This window comes from Callithrix jacchus, chromosome 11, assembly GCF_049354715.1.
Source record: "Callithrix jacchus isolate 240 chromosome 11, calJac240_pri, whole genome shotgun sequence".
Lineage (NCBI taxonomy): Eukaryota > Metazoa > Chordata > Mammalia > Primates > Cebidae > Callithrix > Callithrix jacchus.
The window spans coordinates 73134963-73157796 of NC_133512.1; the positions used below are offsets into that span (position 1 = coordinate 73134963).

At 40.3% G+C, this 22834-nt stretch overlaps 2 protein-coding genes across 31 annotated transcripts in view; one reads left to right on the forward strand and one right to left on the reverse strand.

Moving 5' to 3' along the window:
- FAM185A (family with sequence similarity 185 member A) overlaps positions 1 to 2723 on the forward strand; it is an 82746-nt gene extending 80023 nt beyond the window's left edge. The window contains exon 9 of the mRNA XM_054237860.2: positions 1400 to 2723. Within this exon, the coding sequence (XP_054093835.1) occupies positions 1400 to 1402 (3 nt within the window). The 3' untranslated portion in view covers positions 1403 to 2723. The remainder of the gene's footprint in view (positions 1 to 1399) is intronic.
- The window catches only part of FBXL13 (F-box and leucine rich repeat protein 13), a 309560-nt gene that overhangs the window by 3793 nt on the left and 282933 nt on the right, over positions 1 to 22834 (reverse strand). For 28 of the 30 annotated variants that reach the window (XM_054237838.2, XM_078343056.1, XM_054237844.2 and 25 more), the window contains one exon: positions 9620 to 9783. In XM_054237838.2, the coding sequence (XP_054093813.1) occupies positions 9620 to 9783 (164 nt within the window). Of the gene's footprint in view, positions 1 to 4813; positions 5115 to 9619; positions 9784 to 10055; positions 10191 to 22834 lie in introns of those variants that run through there. The other 2 variants (XM_078343048.1, XM_078343052.1) reach the window with 2 other exon arrangements.

A 22834-nucleotide genomic window follows, 5' to 3' on the forward strand; every position in this document is an offset into this window, starting at 1 on the left:
AAGTAGTGGAGATTTGAGAAAATAACAAGAAAAAGAAAGGTGAGAACGTTGACTCCTTAATATAAGAAAAGAAAAATAAGGAGTGAATAGGGCGACTACTTATTTAATGCAGTATGATGGGACAGCGTTGAAATGAGCTGCATGTTGAACCCCAGCCATGGGTGAAGTGTCCAGTGGTATATGTATTTCTTTAATGTACTCATTCCTTGCCTTGATCCCTGTCCACCTTATCCTAGCTCTGCTCTCCAGTCCACCCATAGGCAGCTTTAGTGAAACCAAACATCAGTGGGTCCCCTGACTATTGGAAGTGATGCTTACTGACTAGAGAAGAGCAAAGGATCAGATCTCAGACCCCTACTCCTTTCAGACTCAAGTATCTGGGAGGTTAAGGCTTCCTCCACCTGGTGTGTCTCTAGGGCCTGTTTTAGTCTTACGTGCTTTCACAGCAAGGGTGGTCCTAGGGAAAAACAAAAAATATGAATCTGTCCTGGAGCAAATCTAGGATTATTTTTAGAGAGCTATGAATACTAGTGTATACTATTCCCTATTCCACTTCTTCCCTGCCCTTCAGGAAATCCTTAGCCATGACTAGCTGTCTTTACAACCTTTAGCATCCTAACATGAACTACGGACCTTGCCAAGAGAAGAGATCAGCAAGTGACTGCTAGAAGGTTTTTCTGAGTTCTTTATCATAGCATTCTATGTAGCTGTGTGTTTGCACACATGCATCTTTTTAAAAAAATTTATATTCAGGGTGTACATGTGCAGGTTTGTTATGTGGGTATATTACATAATGCTTGGGTTTTGGCTTCTATTGAACCCATCAGCCAAACAGTGAACATAATGCCCATTAGGTACTTTTTTAACCCTTGCCATCCTCCCTGCCTCCTCATTTTTGGAGTTCCCAGTATTTACTGTTTCCATCTTTATGTCCAAGTGGTTAGTTCCCACTTAAAAGTGAGAACATGTGGTATTCGGTTTTCTGTTTCTGCATTAATTCACTTAGGATAATGGCCTCCAGCTGCATCCATGTTGCTGCAAAGGACATGATTTCATTTTTTATGGCTGTGTAGGATTCCATGGTCTGAATGTTTCACATTTTCTTTATCCAATCCACGCCTGACAGGCACTTAGGTTGATACTAGGACTTTGCTATTGTGAATGATGCTGCAATAAACATATAACTGCAGCTGTCTTTTTGATAGAATTATTTCTTTTTCTTTGGGTAGATACCCAGAAGTGGGATTAATGGTCAAATGCTAATTCTATTTTTAGTTCTTTGAGAAATTTTTGTACTGCTTTCCATTTTGGCTGACCTAGTTTACATTCCTGCCACAGTGTATAAGCATTCCCTTTTTTCCACGTCCTCACCAGCATCTGTTATTTTTTAACTTTTCAGTAATAGCCATTCCCAGCTACTTAGGAGGCTGCGGCAGGGGAATCACTTGAACCTGGGGGATGAAGGTTGCCGTGAGCTGATATCATGCCATTGCACTCCAGCCTGACAGAGCGAGAGACTCCATCTCAAAATAAATAAATAAATAGCCATTCTGACTGGTGTGAGATGATACTTCACTGTGATTTTGATTTTGCATTTCTCTGATGATTAGCAATGTTCAGCATGTTTTCACATGTTTGTTGGTCACTTGTATGTCTTCTTTTGGGAAGTGTACATTCATGTCGTTTGCCCACTTTTTAATGGGGTAGTTTGGTTTTTGCTTATTGATTTATTTAAGTTCCTGATAAATTCTGGATATTAGACCTTTGTCAGATGCTAATTTGCTAATTTTTTCTCCCATATGTTTACTCTGTTAATGGTTTCTTTTGCTGTGCAGAAGCTCTTAAACATGTATTTTGAATGGTATCAAGAAAGTTAAAAATAATGAAATGAAGTCAGAAATAAAGATGTTTTTTGAAACCAAAGAGAATGAAGACACAACATACCAGAATCTCTGGGACACATTCAAAGCAGTGTCTAGAGGGAAATTCATAGCAATAAATGCCAAAATGAGGAGCAAGGAAAAGTCTAAAATCGACACCCTATCATCAAAATTGAAAGAGTTATAGGAGCAAGATCAAGAAAACTCAAAAACTAGCAGAAAACAAGAAATAACTAAGATCAGAGCAGAACTGAAGGAGATAGAGACACAAAAAAACCCTTCAAAAAAATCAATAAATCCAGGAGCTGGTTTTTTTATAAGATCAACAATAGACCACTAACCGGACTAATAAAAAAGAAAAGAGAGAAGAATCAAATAGATGCAATAAAAAACAAAGGGGACATCACCACCGATTCCACAGAAATACAAACTACCATCAGAGATTACTACAAATAACTCTATGCACACAAACCAGTAAATCTGGAAGAAATGGATAAATTTCTGGATGTGCTGGAGGGTTTAGACTTGCAACCTCCCAAGACTAAACCAGGAAGAAGTTGAATCCCTGAATTGCCCAATTAAAAGGTCTGAAGTTGAGGCAGCAATTAATAGCCTACAACTAAAAAAAGCCCAGGTCCAGATGGGTTTACAGCCGAATTCTACCAGACATACAAAGAGGAGCTGTTACAATTCCTTCTGAAACTATTCCAAACAATACAAAAAGAGGGAATCCTCCCAACTTATTTTATGAGACCGACATCATCTTAATACCAAAACTGGGCAGAGACACAACTAAAAAAGAAAACTTCAGGCCAATATCCATGATGAACATCAACGCAAAAATCTTCAATAAAATACTGGCTAACAGAAAGCAACAGCACATCAAAAAGCTTATTCATCATGATCAAGTAGACTTCATCCTGGGGATGCAAGGCTGGTTCCACATACGCAAGTCTATAAATGTAATCTGTCACATAAACAGAACCAAAGACAAAAGCCACAATTATCTCAATAGATGCAGAAAAGGCCTTTGACAAAATTCAACAGCCCTTTATGCTAAAAACCCTCAATAAACTAGGTATCAATGGTACATATCACAAAATAATAAAAGCTATTTACGACAAACCCACAGTCAATATCATAGTGAATGGGCAAAAACTGGAAGCATTCCCTAAGAAATCTGGCACAAGACAAGGATGCCCTCTCTCATCACTCCTATTCAATATAGTATTGGAAGTTCTAGGCAGAGCAATCAGGCAAGAAAAAGAAATAAGGGATATTCAATTAGGAAAAGAGGAAGGCAAATTGTCTCTATTTGCAGATGACATGATTGTATATTTAGAAGACCCCACCTTTTCAGCCCAAAATCCCCTGAAACTGATAAGCAACTTCAGCAAAGTCTCATGATATAAATCAATGCACAGAAATCACAAGCATTTCTATACACCAATAACAGACAGAGAGCTAAATCAAAAGTGAACTCCCATTCACAATTGCTACAAAGAGAATAGAATACCTAGGAGTACAACTAACAAAGGATGTAAAGGATCTCTTCAAGGAGAACTACAAACCACTGCTCAGTGAAATCAGAGAGGACACGAACAGATGGAAAAATATTCCATGCTCATGGTTGGAAGAATCAACATCGTGAAAATGGCCATACTGCCCGAAGTAATTTTTAGATTTAACACTATCCCCATCAAGCTACCAATGACCTTCACAGAACTGGAAAAAGCCACTTCAAACTTCATATGGAACCAAAAGAGAGCCCGCATAGCCAAAATAATCGTAAGAAAAAAGAACAAAGCTGGAGGCATCATGCTGCCTGACTTCAAACTATACTACAAGGCCACAGTAATCAAAACAGCATGGTACTGGTACCAAAACAGGGACATAGACCAATGGAACAGAACAGAGGCCTCAGAAGCAACATCACACATCTACAATCATCTGATCTTTGACAAACCTGACAAAAACAAGCAATGGGGAAAGAATTCCCAGTTTAATATATGGTGTTGGGAAAACTGGCTAGCCATGTGCAGAAAGCAGAAACTGGACCCCTTCCTGACACCTTACACCAAAATTAACTCCAGATGGATTAAAGACTTAAACATAAGACCTAACACCATAAAAACCCTAGAAGAAAACCTAGGCAAAACCATTCAGGACATAGGAGTAGGCAAGGACTTCATGGCTGAAATACCAATAGCATTGGCAACAAAAGTCAAAATAGATAAATGGATCTAATTAAACTCCAGAGCTTCTGTATAGCAAAGAAAACAATCATTAGAGTAAACTGGCAACCAACAGAATGGGAAAAATTTTTTGCAGTCTACTCATCTGACAAAGGACTACTATCCAGAATCTACGAAGAACTAAAGCAGATTTACAAGAAAAAAACAAACCCACTCAAAAGTGGGCAAAGGATATGAACAGACATTTTACAAAAGAAGACATATGAGGCCAAGAAACATGAAAAAAATGCTCATCATCATGGGTCATTAGAGAAATGCAAATCAAAACCACATTGAGATACCATTTCACACCAGTTAGAATGTCAGTCATTAAAAAATCTGGAGACAATAGATGCTGGAGAGGATGTGGAGAAATAGGAACACTTTTACACTGTTGCTGTGAGTGTAAATTAGTTCAACCATTGTGGAAGACAGTGTGGCACTTCCTCAAGGACTTAGAAATAGAAATACCATTTGACCCAGCAATCCTATTACTGGGTATATACTCAAAGGATTATAAATTGGTCTATTATAAAGACACATGCACACGTATGTTCATTGTGGCACTGTTTACAATAGCAAAGACCTGGAACCAACCCAAATGTCCATCATTGATAGACTGGATAAGGAAAATGTGGCACATATACATCATGGAATACTACACAGCCATAAAAAATGATGAGTTTGTGTCCTTCATAGGGACATGGATGAATCTGAAAACCATCATCTCAGCAAACTGACATAAGAACAGAAAAGCAAATACTGCATTTCATCGCTCAAAGGCGAGTGTTGAACAATGAGAACATGTGGACACAGGGAGGGGAGCATCACATACTGCAGTCAGTGGAGGGGGCTATGGGAGGGACAGCAGGGGGTGGGAAGGGATAATGAGGAGAGAAATGCCACATATAGGTGATGGGGGAGATGAAGGCAGCAAACCACTTTGCCATGTATGTACCTTTGCAACAATCCTTCATGATCTGCACATGTACTCCAGAACCTAAAGTACAATAATAAATAAATGAATAAGAAAAAAATGTAGAAACTCTATTTCTGCCAGAAACATCTCTCTCTCTCTCTCTCCTGCCCCTCCCTTTTCTCTCTTAATAGCTTGATTCTGTAGTATGATTAGCACCTAGGAGCTAGGAAATATTGAAAAGAAAATGTATTCTTAGGAACCACTGTGTGTTCTAAATTCCATAGAGCACATTTGGAATCCTTTGACTCATTCCATCCTGTTTTGGCCTACCTGACTGTGAGACCTTGTGTGAAATGATTTGGGAATTCAACCAGTGTGCTGCAATGGTTAGTCATCATTACTCATTTAACCTGGTGAGAGAGGTTTCTTTGGATCAGTATAGAACAGTGATTTTCAAACCTGATATGTGACAGTTGTAATGTATCATATTAGGTGGTTAATAATAACACTGTACTGAAGTTTGTTAGTGACTTTTGTTATTTATAAATTAAAAGAGATTCCGGGTTAGCCCTGTAGTAACATTATGTGCCCTTGCTCACCTTTCCTTCTAATCTCTTGAGTAGTCAAAAAAAAAAAAAAGGGGGGGAATGTTGGAGCCACCACCACAGACTGCTCATAATCCACAGCCTCTCTTATTGTGCATCAGATGGGCACAACAGAGCATGTGTCTACCCTTACCAATCACATCCCTTGAATGTCAGAGCTTTTAAAAAGTTTGAGAATGTAATCTAAAGGCAAAGAGCAGCACAGTGTGATTAAGACCTAGGTATAAAGTATGGCTCTCCCTATATGTGTAACTGTGGTACCTTATTTAACCTGTTTAAACTGGTTTCCTTATCCATTTTTTGATAAAGGGTATTTGTGAGGATTATATAATATATGTAAAATAGGATTTATCACAGTATGTGGCAAATAATAATTGTTAAATAACATTACTTGTTCATACCAATAATAAAAGTCAACAGCTCCAGATCAAAAGGGTTTGAACCTTTCCATGAGCTGGAGAGAATTCTCCAAGAGTTTTATTTTTTTAGCAACACAGATCTCCTAGAATGCCTGAGCAGTAAGAACTACCTGAGTTGACCCTTCTAGCAACTGCTAAAGAAGGCCTTCAAGGAATCTTCACACTGTTATTTGGGGCTCTGAAGGCCACTAAGACTTTCTCTATGATTTATCTAGAATGGAAGTTTTTTTGCTCCAGACACAAAAATACCAGAAAGGTCCCTTTACTTTAAAAAAAATTTTATTTCCAACTTTTATTTTAGGTTCAGGAGTACATGTACAAGATATACAGGTTTGTTACATAGGTAAACGTGGGCCATGGTGGTTTGCTGCACAGATCATTCTGTCACCCAGGTATTAAGCCCAGTATCCGCTAGTTATTCTTCCTGATTCTCTCCCTCCTCCTACTGTCCACCTTCTGACAGGCCCCATTGTGTGTTGTTCCCACCCATATGTCTATGCACTGTCATCATTTAGTTCCCACTTATAAGTGAGAACATGTAGTATTTGGTTTTCTATTCTTGGGTTAGCCTTTTTGCTAACTATACAATTAGTGATTCTTCAGGTTCTCTGTGGTTCAGGCCCTCCTGGGTTGTAGGGGCCATTGTGAAGGTCTTTCTTCCTCTCGCATACTCCTTTTACCCTGTTGCCTTTCTCCACAGAGGGCCATAAGTGGAATGGGTAGCTGTCACAACTGCTTCAGATACAAACAACTAGATTTTTTTGTCATGTTTTCTCATCATAGTTGTTATTTATTCCTCCTTGAAATAAAGGAGTCTTTATCTTGCATCCACATGGCGCTTCTGGGGTCACTTCCTGGAAACCCTTCTGACTCTGGGGTTGGTTAGAATGCCAGCTGTATCTTTTGCTGGGAACTCTACTGCAAAAGAGCTAGAGCCAATTTGCTCATCGACCAAAAGTTTGCTGCTCCTCTGGTTCAAAAAGGGTGAGCTGAGCAGACTTCTTTGATTTCCAAAGCTGGTGCAGTAGTTTCAGATTCCATTGAGTATGAGGGAATTTATATATAAAACAGTCTCTTCTGATGGCTGTAATTGGATTTTAAGGGCTGCATCATATATTGTTTTCATGGTCAAAATGGAATCAAGCATGTGGAGTGCATTGCTTTGTGATTCAAAGTAATTGAGCTTCTTGTCTGTTTCACCCAGGCAAGACAAAGCCTCTGCAGTTGAGGGAGCCACACTGGCCCTGGGTAAAGACTGAGCATAGGTAAGGGATTAGAGATCATCAAGGGCTTGAGTTTTGAAGGGTCTACATACACTCTGCATTTCCAACTCCACCAAAGGATCTAAATGCAAAACAAAGCTGCTCTGTAAGACAGCCCCTAGAGCTGATCCCAAACAGCTGCATGCAGCTAGGCCTTATCACTTCTCTAATCAAAAATTTTGAGGCCAGTGTATTTCAGGAACCCCCTAACTGACAAGTAGCACCCTCTCCTAGATGTTGGACAGATATTGGACACAAAAAAACAGATGTTTCTGGAGCATTACTAGTCTAAACACTGGGACTCTCAAAGCCACTCTGCAGTGAAGACTGTCTCCATTGCTAGCCAAAGATGGAATCAAGGGATTATTTCCTGATAGAGCTAAGCAAGGGTGGAGCTTTCAGGGAGACTAAAAGGTGGTGGTGTGGCCTCTTTAGACAATGAGGTGCACACACCAAACCAGCCCCTTTCTAAGCATTAGGGCCAAGTCTCTGCCTGCATCTTGTTGTGGATAGGGATAGCCAAACTTGATTGTAGAAGATAAAATAGGCCTTTTGGCTGTTATGGCTTAGACAATGGAATTTTTCATAGCTATAGCTGATTAATTAGAGTTCTTCATTGGGGTTTTGGGACAAAGCCCAGCTAGTAATCAAGTCTTACTATGCCTTGTTGTTGTTGTTTTTTTCTTTTTAATATATATTTTTAAAATTTAGGGACCAAGCAAGAAAACTGAGCAGTTAAAGGCAGGATGTGGATATTACTGCATATCCTGGGTCTTCTTGACCAGTCACTATATTAATCATACTTCAACATCCCATATGTTGCTATAATAGACTACTACAGACTGGGTAATTTATGAAGAAATTTCTCATAGTTATAGAGGCTGGAAGTCCAATATCAGGTGCCAGCAACTGGCAGGGGCCTTCTTATATTTATTCTCATAGTTATAGAGGCTGGAAGTCCAATATCAGGTGCCAGCAACTGGCAGGGGCCTTCTTGTTATATCATCCCATGGCAGGAGAGAAGGGGCCCTAACTCATCCTTTTGTCAGGAACCCACTCCCATGATAACTAACTCACTTCCACTATAATGGCATTTATCTCCTAATCAACTCTTAAAAGTCACACCTCTCAAAAATGTTGCACTGAGGATTAATTTTCAACACATGAACTTGGGGAACACATTCAAACCATATCATCACACCATGATTAGGTTCAAAGAGACCCTTGCCAGAAAGTCTCCATTCATTCCAGAATCTTATTAGAAGTTCAATAATATTAGTTCTTATAAATAGTGATTGGCAAAATACAATCAAAAGATTAGAAGCTAAGCTCCTTTGAGTAACACATTATTCATTCACTGTCATCTTGCCCAAAGTTGGCTGTTAATAATCTAACGAGTTTTGGCAGAGACTCCTAGGACCCGATTTCATGGTATGTTCTTTCAATGAGGTTAATAGTATTCATATCAGAGTCATCTCTAGACCTATCAGGAAAAGTTGAGTTTCCATCCCTTCTCAAAAATTTTCAAGGACCTACCCCCTTCTCTCTGATCCAGCTCTGGCTGGCTGCCCTCCTTCTGCAGGCGTGGGCCCAGTGAGAATGGCTATTTTACAAGTAAGTTTTCTTTCTTTTTTCCATTTCATTTTAACACATACTGCTTGGATAAGAAATCATTTTCTTCTTCAGGCCTCAAGTAACCAGGGGCTCATGGTTTAGCTCACACCACAGCTACTTAGTTAAGAAAGTTCCTACATGAAATCTACATGCCTGGGCCACATTGTACACTTTATACTTTGATAATATTAATTCTTAGTATTTTTCACACCTGCACAATAGAACCTTACCTTCCATGTCAGGGGAAGGTCAAGGATTCTTAGTTTAAGCATTTTATATGTTATTTCATCAGGTCAGTTAAAATGCTTGCATATTTTTGCCCTCAGTCAAGAGGCAAAAACTTGTGAGCTGGTTTAATCAGATTATTCTCAATCTCCTAGGGGAGATTAACTGAATGGACTGTATTTTGAGAAATGAACAGAGGAAGAGCTAGAGTTAAAGCTTTGGACACCTGCTTGGTCAAGGAAGGGAAGATGCTTAAAGTCAAATGCCTACTGGGAAAGGAATAGGAAACCACAAAGGCCACTTTAGAACAACTCACAATGTTTGCTTTAGTTAGGCAAAAAATAAAATGAAATGAAACTTCCTAACACTGAAAGCCACTATGTATTATGAACATCATAGCCATATACTATGTTTTCTCAGAAAGTAGTCTCAAAGTTTATCATAGTCAGGTACATACTTACTTGGAAATATTTGTGCAGTATTGCATCCTAAGGATCCGGAGTTGTTTGCAGCCTATCTGAAGGTCATCAAGGATTTGGTCAGTAAGCAAGACACAACCAGAGATATCCAAAATGTGCAGGTAATGGCATTTTGCCGATAACATCTCCATCACTGAGTCAGTAATCTGAACACAGAGCCAAAGTAAGTACTGGTTATTCAAACACTATCTCAGGGAAGAACAGTGTCTTAGTCACTCTGGGCCACTATAATAAACTACCACAGACTGTGTGGCTTAAACATCAAACATGTGTTTCTCACAGTTCTAGAAGCTGGGAAGTCTAAGATCAAGATAAAGATAGAGGTACCTTCAACTGGTGTCTTGGGAAGTCCCTCCTTGTTTGCAGATGCCTGCATTCTTGCTCTCTTCTCACATGGCAGAGAGAAAGACAACTCTAGTCTTTCTCTTCTGATACAGTCGTAATCCCATCATGGGAGCTCTAACCTTATGATCTCTTCTAAACCTATTTACTCCCAGAGGCCCCACTTTGTAATACTGTTGCAGTGGAAGTTGGGGTTTCAACATAAGAATTTCTGGAGGACAAACATTCAATTTAAAACAAATAGAATAACAAAATTAGAACACTTGCAAATTCTCTTTTACCCAGCTTGTCACATGATGGGCCTACAATTCAAGTGAGTTGTTTAACTGTTTCCAAATAAGGTCAGAATAGTAAAATATCTGCCTCAACTAGCACAAATAGAAATTGTGATCTTAGCAAGGCATGGTGGCTCATGCGTGTAATCCCAGCACTTTGGTAGCCTGAGGCAGGCAGACTGCTTGAGCCTAGTTTGAGACCACATGATGAAACTCCCTAAAATACAAAAATTAGCTGGGCAGGCATGGTGGCTCGTGCCTAGAGTCCCAGCTACTTAGGAGGCTGAGGTGGGGGGATGGCTTGAGCCTCAGAGGTGAATGCTGCAGTGAGCCAAGATCATGCCACTGCACTAGGTGACACTGCCTCCGTAACAGAGTGAGACCGTGTGCCCGACCCCCACCAAAAACAAAGTTGTGATCTTGCTGTTATTTTCATTTAAGAGTCCTCTGGTTTGGATAGGAAACTTCATCAAAAGTTTTGGTAATACCTGTCACACCAATGTGAGCAACTTATGAAATGCTATAGAGATGGGATTTGGCTTTAAATTTAAAATCCTCTCTAAGATATCATCAATTTGAAAACATGTTTAATAACATTAAATGTTAAAAAAAAAACTACAAAATATATATCCTCTGAAGTTAATCTGCAGACAGGATCATATTACTATGAGAAGGGACCTGGACATCACTGATGGTTTGGATGTAAAAAAAATGGAGTAACCTGGTTCTGGAAAGGAACAAGGAGGTGAGACAGATATTTGGAAGCAAGGGGAGAAAGAGAAGCAGAAGCCACAGAGACTACACAAGTCCCACTCTGAAATATCCTGCCAAGGTTTCTAACATCTCACAGTTTTGCCCAGATGTCCTACAGAGGTAATTCAACTATACTACTTAAATTATTTCACTTACTCCAGGACTAGCTTTTGAATTTATAGCTGAACTGAGCCCAGCTGCAGAATCAACTAGATTACTCTTTCCAATGGAATGTTTTCCAACTGGATTCAATTTCTTATTTTAAATGTTTGAATATTCTAAAAAACATAGGCCATGAGGCTTGGCTCTTGTTTTAACATAAAGTTAAAAGAATTATCCAGAAAAGCCTTTAAGTTTGAAATATACACTTTTTACGTTTGGGAAAAAGAGATGTCATTGTCTAAACATGCTTTGTTTCCAGAACATGCTCAGGACCAAGGTTAAACATTACGACTGACTCTCACGAAAATGCCTTCAGACATTCCTGCCATACTAGGTTGATCTTTGAGGATCTGATGACATGGAAAAAAAAAAAAGCCCTCAGAATTGTAGAGGAAAGGAAGGACAGTGAGGTGATGGAAAAGTCTAGGGGAGGTGGAGTTCAGAGTAATAGGTTTAGTTTGATATTAGGAGAGCTGAAAAGGAGCCTGACAGTTCCTGTAGATCAGAAGCTCAAGTTATTCAATGAATGAGGTGATATCGTTGGAATTTATGGATTAAGGGCTGGGAACCGGAGATAGAAATAACTTTGCTACATTTTTACCTCCCAGATATAAAGACCTGGTCCCAGCATCACTGGGCAGATTATGTTACTTTCAACACAACTACCTTTGATTTTCTGAAAAAAATGTTTTGGTTTATTTTTAAATGAAATTATTTTACATTTTAACAATAATACAAGCACATTGCCAAAAAATAGCAATAATAGCAAAGGAAAGCAATTATAAATTTATCACCTTAACGTAACTGCTTTTAATGTTCTGGAATATTTCTTGCTAGCTCCCCACTCCTACCCCCTATTAACAGATTTGTAAATATAGTAATTACATTTAGTTTGCATTCTGCTTTTTCTTTCTTTCTTTTTTTTTTTGTTTGAGACAGTCTTGCTTTGTTGCCCAGGCTGGAGTGCAGTGCCATGATCTAGGCTCACTGCAACCTCTACCTCCCAGGTTCAAGTAGTTCTCCCGCCTCAGCCTCCCAAGTAGCTGGGATTACAGGTGCCTGCCACCACGCCCAGCTAATTTTTGTATATTTTTAGTAGAGATGGGGTTTCACTATATTGGTCAGCCCGGTCTCGAACAGCTGACCTTGATTGATCTACCCACCTTCGCCTCCCAAAGCACTGGGATTATGGGCATTAGCTACCATGCCTGGCCCTTTTTCTTTTCTTTTTTTTAAAGAGTTGGGTTTCACCATGTTTCCCAGGTTGGCCTGGAACTCCTGGACTCAAGCTGTCCTCTTGCCATAGCCTCCCAAGTGGCTGGGACCATAGCTGTGCACCACCAAACCCAGCTTTCATCTTGCTTTTTTGTTTTTCCCAGTGCATTCTCATACTACTTCACAGTCTTCATATTTATAATCTTTAATTATTATAAAATGGTTTAATAGATGTGGTTTAGTTTATCATTCACATATTTCTGGTCTTGTCAGTTGTTTTCAAGTTTTTACTATTTAAATAACATTTTGATGACTGTGTTTATAAATATAGTCTTTTCCAAGTTTTGGACTGTTTCTCTTAGGATAGATTTCAGAAAGTGGATTTGTATGCTATAGTTTGAATGTTGGACCTCTCCAAAATTCCTGTTGAAACTTAATCCTCGATGTGACAATATTGATAGGTAGGGCCCTGAAGAGGTGATCGGGTCATGAAGGCTCTGCTCTTATCAATGGATTAACATGTTATCATGGGAGTGGGGCTGGTGGCTTTATAAGAAGAAGAAGACCTGAACTAGCCTGTTAACATGCCGAGCTCCCTTGCCATGTGATGTCCTGTATTGCCTTGGGAACTCTGCAGAGAGTCCTTGCCAGCAAGAAGGTTCTCCACCAGATGCTCCACCTTGACCTTGGACTTCCTAGCCTCCAGAACTGTAATATTACTAAACAAATTTTGTTCTTATAAATTACCCAGTTTCAGGTATTCTGTTATACACAACAGAAAACAGATGAAGACCAGGTATGATCATTTCTGTGGCTCTTGTTTATGTACTTTCACATTGCTTCACAAAAGGATTATACCCATCTATAATGCTATCTACAATACAAGGACCAGTTTCACTGACCCCCTGCCACCCACTAGCCATTACCATTAAAAAATATGTAATTTGGTAGGTAATAAATTATACTTCAAATAATGTTTTAACTTGGATTTCTTTCTTATGTTGGATCTTTTTCCACATTGTTTACCAGTAGTATTTTCTCAGATTTTAATCCTGCAGCTTTGACACTATATAATTGTGACCATAGGCAAGTTGCTTAAATTCTGAGCCTCAGTTTCCCCATTTGTAGAATAGTTACCCAAGACTGCCACAGAACTAAAGGAGAGCAGGTATGTGACCAGTAACTTGCATAAAGTAAGCACTCAATAAATGATAGCTGTAATTATGACTATTCATATCCTTTGCCATTAATATATGAGATCTGGCTTTTTAAAGTAGGAACGCTTTACACAAAAGAGAACTTTACCTTGTCTTTCAGTTTGCTGAATTATGCTTTTGTTTTTCCTCCCTCTTTCCCCTTCCCCACCAATTCCTGTTTTCATTGTGTGGGGAGTCAGGTAATTTTACTAGCACTTCTAGTGATGATCCCAAGAAAAAACTGCCTTGAAGAGGGACAGCAAGAAAGAGGCTGAATAGTCCACAAAATGAACTTTTAGGGTAATAACTATTGGTTTCATGAGATATTAACTAATGAAAATCTAATGCAGTAAGAAATGATGTGCTTTGAAGTTCAGGTCAAAAAAAGAGAGCCCAAGTTTTTGCTCTAGCTTTTTGTCAAGCCCCTGAATCGTGAGAGGGCTTTTAACTATAATAAAAATATTTTGAATATAAGCTGGGCATGGTGGCTCATGCCTATAATCCCAGTACTTTGGGAGGCTGAGGCAGGTGGATCACTTGAGCCCAGGAGTTTGAGATCAACCTGAGCAACATTGTGAAACCCTGTATATGCAAAAAATACAAAAATTAGCTGGGCATGCCTGTAGTCCAGCTACTCAGGAGGCTGAGGTGGGAGGATAACTTGAGCCTGGGAAGTTGAGGCTGCAGTGAGCTGTGATCACACCACTTACACCGCAGCCTGGCTGACAAAGTGAGACCTTGTCTCATATATATGTAATATATATGAGATATGTTAGGTATATTTGCAAGAGAAGGAGAGAGAGGCTCTCAGGAAATTATCTTCTTGCATATTATGTTATATTATACTATATTTGGCTATTTCCTAACAGCTCTGTTGTATTATTTTATTTGTGAGAATGTAGCTATGGTAGATTAAAAATGGCCACAAATGCTTTGCAGCTACTCTCAGCAAGAAGTAGAGTCTGTTTCCTCACCGCTTGAATCTAGGCTAACCTTGTGACTTGCTTTGACCAAAAGAATGGAGAAGTCATATTATTCTGGGCCAGGCCTCAAGATGCCTTGTAGCTTGTACCCTCAGCCCTTAGCCTCTTGGAATGTGTTACTGCCCTTGAAGCAGCTCAGCTAGCTTGTTGGAGGATGAGACTGCGTGAAGTGGGAGGAAGTTGTCCCAGTGGGTTCCCCTAGGCCAACCAGCTCTTAGGGGAGTAGAGAGATGACTGCAGCTGCTTGGGCAACCCTGGAGCCAACCACTATCAGAAGAACCATGTAGCCAGAACCAGCCCAAATTCCTGGCCCACAGGATTGTGAGAAAATAAAATGATAGTTGTCTTAAGCCACTGAGTTTGAGAGTGACTGTTTACATAGCAATAGATCGATCAGCCAATACCATGTGCCACGAATCTCACCCTTTGTTAATATATAGTAAAACATGACCCATTGATCATTTCTTTTCCTTATGACCATTTTGAAACCTCTAATTGATTTTCCTTATGGTCATTTTAAAACCTCTAAGATGAAAGAATTTCCAAACATGTTAGCCAGCTTCACTAAGAAAGTAAAGGTTGAAAAGGGTAGGATTGTCATGGGGAATCCCAGAATAAGCAAATCTCTTACTACTCTCCCTTTACACGGCAAGTCTGTGGAATTGGGATAAAGTTACCTCATTAAACATTCACTCATTTGCCCAATACTCTATACCTTTCCACTCCTAATTTCCCCATCTGTAAAATTAGGGTAATTTAAAACAAAAAATAGTGTTTATTCTCATCTCATTGTTTCAGTGGTCTGGAGACATTTCTCCAGATAATAAACTTTTTGGGTAAAGTGTTTTACTATATAAGTATAAGAGAAATTCTGTGCATGCCCTGGGGATTTATCCCAGCTCACAGGGTTGTGTAGTTTTAGCTAAGCCTGGGGCCTTTGGGGAGAGCAGCTGGGCTTTGTGACCTGGCTGTCACCTTCTCAGAAGTATTTCACCTGCAGGACAGTTCAAATAGCCTTGGACACACCCAGTTCTCTCCCTTTTGTAGACTGTCATTCTCAAGAATAACTATAGAATGTGCGGGAGATATAACATCCTGAGACCGAGGATAGGGGGTACTAACTGGAACAGCCAGGCTCTGTTCCAATTCCCCTTAGAAACAGGACAACCCCAGGTTATAAAACCTAAGGTGGTCCAACTTCCAGAGTCCCTCAGCTCCAGTGCAAGTGGAACATTTACAGTTGAGACTTCATCCACCTTGGGCAGCTTTCCTGAGACTTGGGAAACGGGCTCTCCAGGAATTCTCGGCTTCTGTTGTGGCTTGCTGACTATCTGTAAGGAATCCACTTCGTGAAGCTTTTTGTGTATGAATGTGTCCTGTCTTACCAGAGTCAGACAAATTGGTAACCAGTACAGAGTGGACCTGCTTCACGTCACCTACACTGATGACAGAAATGCAGTTCTAAAGCACTGGCCTGTTTCACTTACCTTATCCCTCTCAAAGGTGCATTGCAAAAATATTTTGCCATTGTTCCTTTAATTTTTCCCATTTCCCACCCCCTTTTCTTTCTAATTATGACTAACTCCTACTTCACATCAGTCATGGGGGTCAAAAGTGACAGCGTTAACCACAGGGCATAATGCACTGCTGAGTGCTTTGAATTGGGCCCAGAGCAACCACCTTTTCTCCTGATTCGTAGCTACATTTGCTTTCCTTGGCATTTTAGTGTTGAGTAGGACAAGGTCACAGTATACTGACTGACCTTGGAGATGAAGAGGTTGCAAGAAAAAGCTGGCCTTTCTGGGGATGGATAAGGTGGTAATTCAAAATTTCCCTGTGGACTTTTGGGAAACCTGGCATAAAATGATGATGAATCAGACAGTAATGTGTTTTATGGCTCATCGAAATCAATATAAGTGGAGTATGTTAGGCTAGACCACAGACAGCCTATGACTTCAGGGTGAATTGAGGAATATTCAGATTCGGCCAAATGATGGTCCCCACGTCTTCTGAATCAGGATACTCATCTGACCCACAGTTTGACCAGAACAATTCACATGATACAGCTAAAGCTTTCTACTCCTTTATATCAGAGTTCTAAAATAATCAACACTTCCTTCCTTCTTCTCCTTCTAAACATTTGATACAGATTTATGCTTTCATGCATATTTGTTTAACATCCCCCTTAGCTTCTGGGGACAATATCCATGCTCACTATATAGAAGGAATTCCCTCAGCCTTCATAACAAAAAACAAAAAAACAAAAGCAAACAAACGAACAAAATCCTCTGCACTACTCTCCGTTTGCACTGGAGCCTTTTCTTTTCGTATTCTCCTACTTTATGCTTTAGAAAGAAACCCAGTCTCCATCTGTGCCTACTTTACAACCAGGGCAGTTCTCACTGAGCCGTGTGTTGCCCATATGTCTGTGTGGTATGAACACAAGAATCCCAGTGAACTATCACTATTTAAGCTGCAGAGAGTCAGTTGGTCAGTGCTGCTACTGTTCTGGGTCCCTTGACCCAGCTCACAAATAGAATCAAATGATGATGACCAGAGAGACATCTGGTTCCCCTAGTTCTAAACAAGTATATTATTAAGCAAAAACAATTTTGCTGTAAATGCTTTGGCTTAGTTTTGTCATGGTTTACCACATCTTTTTCTCTGCTGCCTCCTCCCTATTATTGCAGCACAATCAGCTAACCATACAAACCAAACAACATAGAAGCTGAACTTCTAGATTAAATAAAGAGCATCTTCAGAGTTGGTGTGATGCTGTAGTAAATAAAAGCCTTCAGTGTACACAACAGAAGAGAACACAATTGTTAATAACCTTGCAATTTCTGAGGATTTAAAAAAAAATTCTCAGTTTTTTCTTCTTCATACTTTGGTAACTTAGTTTTTCCTGCTAATTTGTGTTGATCAGTATCTTCCACTTTAGAGACTTTCTTCTTATGTCTGGTAATCCTTTTGTTCGTGATTAAGAGTGGAAGACTAAAAACGAATTGGAAGATCTGAGTACATGTGTCTCTACTGTAAGCTTCAGTGAAGGATAATCTATGTGGGTTATCTGCTGGGAACTACCCCCTCCACTCCCATGTCAGTTATTTTACGTCTTTCTTCTTGGACTAGTCAGGGTTCCCAGAGAAGAGGTTACCAATCTCCTACCTGGAGAAAAATATCTGGCAGTCAAGTTCTTCATGCCCAGTTGGAAAAAGTGCTTGAATATCTCTGCACTCAGCATTCAGTCACTTAATTAGCCTAGCAACCCTCTGTTTTACCATCTCTAGAGCAGTAGGTAATTCAAGAACAATTCTGGCCCTTGCCTCTACCAGAGAACGTTTGGTAAGGTTTGGAGGGATGGAATCTTAGGTGCTATTGACATATAGTGAGTAGAGGGCAAGCATGCTGTTAAACATCTTCAGTGCATGGGATACACACACACTCACCCCCCCACCACCACCACAAAGAATTATCTTGTCTAATAGTGTCAGGGTTTAAGAATCAGGATTTAGGAAATAAATCTCTAGGCTTCTATTTGGGGTGGGGAGAGACCCAGATCTGTGGAATAGGGGCTGGAACCTAGAGATTTAGCTACTTCTTAAGAATCTCTAACTCAAAAAGAGAGAGAGAAAAAAGAATCTCTAATTCAGTCTTCCTTATTTTCATACCTACTCTTAACCCAGTTCCAAAGGTACACTGTACTCCCAAGTTTGAAGATTATAGTATAAATCAGATTTTTTCCCCCAGCTTTCTCTACTGTTGGCTTAGAATTCAAAGCAGTCTCTGCTAAATTAGTCTGTCTATTTTCAAGCTTCCAAATTTTTGTTGTTATTGCCTCCTCTCCTGTTTTTCTTATCTACATGGGCCCTCACACTTCATCTCTAGTTTTGGTAGGGTTTCAAGAGAAACAAAATTACATGTGTATATTCAGTCTACCATTATTAATCCAGAACCCACATCTCTAGTTCTTTACAAGGAGATATGTTCATAGTATATTAAAAAGTAGGTTAAAATGTATTTTTTGCAAAGTATGATTCTATTCTTTTAAAAAAGAAGGCAAAATGCAAACTTCCTGTAACTATTTCTAATCTCTTTGTACATAGAAAAAAATTCTATAGAAGAATAAAATATCAGCAATGGTTATGTCCAGGTGGTGATGGGACAATAGATTCAAAATTTGCCTGTGGACTTTTGGGAAGCCTGGCATAGAATGATGAACCAAAAACTAATGTGTTTAACGGCTCATCAGAATCAACATAAGTGGAATATGTTAGACTGGAGCACAGCCTTATGACTTCAGGGTAAGCTGAGTAGTATTCAGGTTAGTCCAAATGATGGTCCCCATCTCTTCTGAATCAGGATGCTCATCTGGCCCACAGTCTAAACAAAAAAATTCATATGGTAAATCCAAACCTTTTTACTCCTTTATATCAGAGTACTAAAATAATTCATTCCTGGACAATCCAAGATGGCTGAATAAAAATAGCTCTGGAGTGTAGTTCCCAGCAAGAACGCAGAGGGTGAGTGATCCCTGCATTTCCAAATGAATTTTTACTGCCCCCAGACTAGGAGATTCCCAGGCAGAAAAGCACCATGAGTCTCCAGCATGGCTGTTTCAGCACAGCAGATCTCCGCACAAAAACTCACACAAATCTGGATGCCGTTTCAACTGGCACCTGGAACTCCTGGGAGACAAGAGTCACCCATTCAACTGAAAAAAAGATAGCTGAAACAGGGAGCCAGGTGATCTGGCTCAGCGGGTCCCACCCCCACAAAGACCAGCAATCTGAAACGCTCTGGATTGAGAGTTTCCCAGCAATTGCAGCTGGACCCGAGACAGTCCAGCTCTGTGGGGGAGGGGCATCTGCCATGACCAAGGCAGTCCACCACTACCAAGGCAATCCACCATTACTAAGGCAGTCCACCACTACCAAGGCAGTCCACTTTTACTGAGGCAATCCGCCACTACCGAGGCAGTCCACCATTATAGAGACAGTCTGCCATTACTGAGGCATACTGCCATTACCGAGGTAGTTCTAACTATACCTCTAAAAACAAAACCACAAGGAAGTTCACACAGTAGCTGGGCAGAGCCCACAGCAGCTCAGCAACGCCTCTGCTGGCAGACTGTGACTAGGCTACCTCCTCACTGGCCAGGGCATCTCTGAAAAAAGGCAGCAGCATGTCATGAACTAATAAATAAAGCCCCACCTTACCAGGACAGAACACCTGGAGAAAAAAAGGCAGCTATGAGTTACACTGCAACAGACTTAAACATACCAGCCCAGCAGCTCTGAATGGAACCATGGAGCTCACAGCTCAGAATTTGAGCTCCCATAACAGAGTGTCTCCTCAAGCAGCTTCCCAAACCCCATATATCAAAAGAGACAACTCATAAAGGAGAGTTCAGGCTGACATCTGGTGGGTATCTTTCTGGGACAAAGAAAACAGAAGAAGAAACTGGCAGCAACCCTTACTGTTCTGCAGCTGCTGCAGGTGATCCCCAGGCAAGCAGGGTCTGGAGTGTACTTCCTGCAGTCCTACAGCAGAGGTGTCTGACTGTTAGAAGGAAAACTAAAAAACAGAAGGAAATAACTTCATCACCAACAAAAAGGACATCCACTCAGAGACCCCATCTGAAAATCACCAACCACAAAGACCACAGGTAGATAAATCCACAAAGATGGGAAAAAATCAGAGCAAAAAGGATGAAAACACCCAAAACCAGAATGCCTCTTCTCCTACAAGGGATCACAACTCCTTGCCAGCAAGGAACAAGGCTGGATGGAGAATGAATCTGATGAATTGACAGAAACAGGCTTCAGAAAGTGGGTAATAATAAACTTCTCTGAGCTAAAAGAACATGTTCTAACCCAATGCAAAGAAACTAAGAACCTTGAAAAAAAGGTTTGATGAAAGGCTAATGAGAATAAATAGCTTAGAGAGAATATAAAAGAATTGATGGAGCTGAAAAACACAACATGAGAACTTCACAAAGCATACACAAGTTGCAGAAGAACTTGTGCAACCAAGCAGAAGAAAGGATATGAGAGGTTGAAGATCAACTCAATGAAATAAAATGAGAAGGCAAGATTAGAGAAAAAAAGAGTAAAAAGAAATGAACAAAGCCTCCAAGAAATATGGGATTATGTGAAAAGACCTAATCTACATTTGATAGGTGTACCTGAATGTGACAGAGAGAATGAATCCAAGCTGGAAAACACTCTTCAGGATACTATCCAGGAGAACTTTCCCAATCTAGCAAGGCAGACCAATATTCAAGGCCAGGAAATACAGAGAATACCACAAAGATATTCCTCGAGAAGAGCAACCCCAAGGCACATAATCATCAGATTCATTTCCAGGGTTGAAATGAAGGAAAAAAATGCTAAGGGCAGCCAGTGAGAAAGGTCGGGTTACCCACAAAGGGAAGCCCACCAGAATCATAGCGGATCTCTCGGCAGAAACCCTACAAGCCAGAAGAGAGTGGGGGCCAACATTCAACATCCTTAGAAAAAAAGAACCTTCAACCCAGAATTTCATATCCTGCCTAACTAAGCTTCATAAGCAAAGGAAAAATAAAATCCTTTATGAACAAGCAATTACTCAGAGATTTCATCATCACCAGGCCTGCCTTACAAGAGCTCCCAAGAGAAGCACCAAACATAGAAAGGAACAACCAGTACTAGCCACTCCAAAAACATACCAAATTGTACAGAGCATCGACACAATGAAGAAATTGCATCAACTAATGGGCAAAGCAACCAGCTAGCATCAAAATGGCAGGATCAAATTCACACATAACAATATTAAACCCTAAATGTAAATAAGCTCAGTGCCCCTATCAAAAGACACAGACTGGCAAATTGGATAAAAAGTCAAAACCCATCGTGTGCTGTATCCAGGAAATTCATCTCACATGCAAGAATACACACAGGCTCAAAATAAAGGGATGAAGAAAGATTTACCAAGCAAAAGGAGACCAAAAAACAAAAAAAAGCAGGAGTTGCAATCCTAGTCTCTGATAAAATAGACTTTAAACCGACAAAGATCAAAAGAGATAAGGGTGTTACATAAGGGTAAAAGGATCAATGCAACAAGAAGAGCTAATGATCCTAAATATATATGCACCCAATACAGGAGCACCCACATACATAAAGCAAGTTCTTAACAACCTACAAAGAGACTTAGACTTAGTGGGAGACTATAACACTCCTCTGTCAATATTAGACCAATAAGACAGAAAATTAACAAGGATATCCAGGACTTGAACTCAGATCTAGAACAAGCAAACCTAATAGATATTTACAGAATTCTCCACCCCAAATCCACAGAATATACATTCTTCTCAGCACCACATCTCCTTAGCAAATGCAAAAGAATGGAAATCATAACAAACAGTCTCTCAGACCACAGTGCAATCAAATTAAAACTCAGGATTAAGAAACTAACTCAGAACCGCACAACTTCATGGAAACTGAACAATGGGCTCTTGACTGTTGACTGGATAAACAATGAAATGAAGGCAGAAATAAAGATGTTCTTAGAAACCAATGAGAAGGAGGGGTTCCAAGATGGCTGATTAGGAGCAGCTCAGAATTGCAGCTACCAGCGAAATCAAAAAGGGTGAGTGGACGCCGCATTTCCAGATGGATTTTTATTGCCCACAGACCAGGAGATTCCCAGGCAGCAGAGCCCCATGGGTTGCCAATGCAGCTGTTTTGGCTGGCACAAATGTTTCGGCCAGCACAGCCAGTGAGGCTGTTTCAGCCAGAGTGGCTGTTTTGGCTAGCGCCCTGGCACAGTGATTCTCTGTACAAAATACATGGGTCTGGGCACCGTTTTAGCTGGCCATTGGAGCTTGGGGAAGACAGAGTTGCCCATTCAACTGATAAAAAAGGGGACTGAAACAGGGAGCCAGGCCAGGAGATTCCCAGGCAAAAAAGCACCACAAATCTCAGCGCTGCTGCTTCAGCTGGCACAGTGGGTTGCCGCAGAGGAAATCACACAGATCCTGGTGCCTTTTCAACAGGTAACTGGTACATCTGGGAGACAAAAAAAAAAAAAAAGGCACTGAGGCAGGGAGCCAGGTGACCAGGTTCGGCTGGTCCCACCCCCACAAAAAAACAGCAATCTGAAACGTTCTGGATTGAGAGTTTCACAGCAAGCACAGCAGAACCTGGGATGGTCCAGCTTTGTGGGGGAGTGGCATCTGCCATTATGGAGGCACTCCACCACTAGGGAGGTAGTCTGCCATTGCTGAGGCAG